Here is a 3,193-nt window from a genome sequence, read left to right on the forward strand (position 1 = left end):
CCTTAGGATATCAGATTACACATACATAACCTCAAGTAAACCCCCTTTCCGGCAAAAAAGTTGACATGTAAAACACTTTTTATGCCAAGCAATTAGGTTTTTTTTTCTCATAATAATTCTTAAACATTTTTTATTCCTAGGTGTTAATAGGAAAAGTACTTTCTAAATTACATTTTTCAAATTGGTTACTGGTGCATAGAAAATTGCTCTTTGTACTCCTCTATCTGTTGATACTATTGAATTTTTCACACCAGCAATCCTTTCACCAGCAAATAATGACATTTTCTTTCCCCTTTCCTGTAATCATATCCCCACTTTTGGAACTAATCTTCTGTGTTGAGCATCACGAGTAAAATGCTAAGCAGCATCCATTAGAGCTGTCGCCCTCACAAGTTCTTTACTTTAAAGCCAATTTCTGTACCTTTATTATTATACTTGCTTTGGGAATTATAGCAGTTGAAATGAATATATACTTTATAATCTAACAATTCCTGAATATTTTTAGTCAATCCTATGGGATTCTGACATACTCTATTTTATTTGATATACCTGCTCTTTTTTATTTTTATTTTTTATTTTGGGGAGGAAGGGGTCCTAGAGTTTGAACTCAGGATCCAGACACTATCCCTGAGCTTTTGTGTTCAAAACTTGATTACCTATAAAGGAAAGCTAATCCAAATAACTGCAGATTTCTCAACTGAAACCCAAATATACAGGAAGGTTTGCCATGATGTATATCAAACATCTAATGAGAATAACTACCAACTAAGACTATTGTGTCCAGCAAAATTTTCATTCAAAAGACTATTGGATCATGGGAAAGAAATATTTAAGGACTCTTTCTGTAAGTATGACCATAGGGACATTTGTTTTTCTCCAATTAAGCTACATTTCTGCTTCAGTACAAAAGTCACTCTTCAGAAATCAGCAGATTCTTTCCCTTTCATTTTCCTTAATACAGTCTGGGCTCCATCTTATATCCTAAGTTGAATGAATGAAGAAGGCAAATAATTAACATCTTTCAGTCTTTCAAAGTTGTATTCTTCTCATCTTTCTTGATTCTTTGGGGTAGCAGGTTTTCAACAAGTTTCTGGCAAATATTACAAGAAAGACACCTGATTCACTGGCCTATTTCCAACTTTCCACACAGAAATACATTTTATATTTTTGGTGGGGAAGTTGGAAAATAGACAAGCAAATAAATAAAGATAATGCCAAAATAGAGAGACGAGAGCAGACTATAGATACCACACTGTATCTAAAGCGACATCAAAAATATTTGATGTGTATTTTAGCATATTAAAAATATATTTCTTAGACCAAAATTATGAAAATGAGCCAACTATAAAAATGTTCAACCTTAAAGGGAAAAGCCATAGCCAAAAAAAAGACCACTAGGCCATAAAAATGTGGTCACCTGTGACAGAAAGAAAGAAGGCCTGTAGCAGAGAACAAGAGAAATGTCCTTGCAGACATGGGGGAATAAGAACAGATCACAGAACATCTGTAAGCCAAGGTGGGAGTTCAATTTTAGTCTCAAAAATCAGCCAACCATTCTATTCTTTTGTTTTGTTTCTTACTTATACTTTTGTTTGGCTAAGCAGAGACCTTGACAGAATTGCAGGGCTTTTTTTTTTTTTTTTTGGCTGTGTCATTACTTTATTGCATATGCTGCATATTTCAATGAATATAATAAATACTCTCTAAAAAAAGTAAGGCACATGAAAAGATTCTGTGGAAGTTCTATTATTACTCACAATATTCCATATCATCCCATAAAATTCTATTCTAATCAAAGCATTTTGATTACAGAACTGAAGATGTCTGGAAAATGACATAATACATTTTTTGCTTACATGTAAAATATCTGAACCATTATTACATTTTACCTCATAGAACAGTCAAGCAAACCCAAGATTAGTGTCACATTGCTGAAGCTACTGTTAAAATTGCAATAGTGCTAATTAACTTAAACATTTATGTAAAGTCAGGTCACAAGTATTGATTATATAAAATCTGCAGAAGGAAGAGTAACTATTCTAACCACATCTGTGTCTTGATTTGCCCTGGGTAAGGGGTTTGGCATTTTCAGTCTTTCTTCCCATACTGTGCTAATATTCACAAGGCATGGTTACACGATGCTGAAAACCATGGAGAGATAATGCTCATAAGACACCTAAATCCAGCCATCTTGATCTGTGTCGTAGTGCCTGAATATGTCTGTCAACCTCTGCAAGACAATGCAACCCTGGATGAAGTCGTCAAATGCAATCTGTCCTCGTCCTTGTCTGTCAAACTTTCGGATGAGGATGTCATGGAACTGGTCAGACAGCCTGTAGCCAAAACCTGAGAGTACTTGCTTTAGCTCATTCTTGTCTATCATCCCAGAGCTGTCTCTGTCATAGGTGCGGAAGATGTTCTGCCAGTCTGTGATATACTGCCAGACACCAGTAAACTCACTGAAGTTCACTTCAGCTTTGTTCTCCTGCTCAAACATAGAAATGATTAATATAGTCAAAATGCCAATATTGCCAAAAGCTATCTACAAATTCAATGCAATACCCATTAATATCCCAACACCAATTTTTAATGAAATACAGGGAGCAACAGAGAAATTCATATGGAACAATAAAAGACCACAAATAGCAAAAACAATCTTAATCAGAAAGAACAGTGCTGGAGGAATTACAATAAAAAACTTCAAGCTGTATTATAAAGCTATAGTAATAAAAACAGCTTGGTATTGGAACCAGAACAGGCCTGAAGACCAATGGAACAGAATTGAAGACACAGAAATGAACCCACAGAACTATGCCTACTTAATCTTTGATAAAGGAGCTAAAAAAATTGTCTGGAAGAAAGATAGCCTCTTTAACAAATGGTGCTGGCAAAACTGGTTCAACACCTGCAACAAACTAAAACTAGATCCTTATATATCACCCTGCACCAAAATCAATTCCAAATGGATCAAAGACCTCTAAATAAAAACAGATACCCAGAAAACACTAAAAGAAGGAGTAGGAGAAACACTTAGGCTCCTTGGCACAGGACAGAACTTGCTTAATAAAGACCTAGAAATGCTGCAAATCAAAGAAAGGATGGACAAATGGGACTGCATCAAACTGCAGAGCTTCTGCAGGGCACAGGACATAGCTCACAAGATAAACAGAAAGCCCACAGATTGGGAAAAGAT

The 3,193-nt window shown here is 35.4% G+C and overlaps 1 protein-coding gene across 1 annotated transcript; it reads right to left on the reverse strand.

Moving 5' to 3' along the window:
- Positions 1 to 2,137: 2,137 nt before the first annotated feature.
- On the reverse strand, positions 2,138 to 2,497 carry LOC125363249 (programmed cell death protein 6-like). Its single transcript, XM_048362338.1, has one exon. The coding sequence runs from the start codon at positions 2,495 to 2,497 to the stop codon at positions 2,177 to 2,179; it is 321 nt and encodes a 106-aa protein (XP_048218295.1). The 3' UTR covers positions 2,138 to 2,176.
- Positions 2,498 to 3,193: the final 696 nt, after the last annotated feature.

The sequence above is a fragment of the Perognathus longimembris genome, chromosome 14, assembly GCF_023159225.1.
Source record: "Perognathus longimembris pacificus isolate PPM17 chromosome 14, ASM2315922v1, whole genome shotgun sequence".
Lineage (NCBI taxonomy): Eukaryota > Metazoa > Chordata > Mammalia > Rodentia > Heteromyidae > Perognathus > Perognathus longimembris.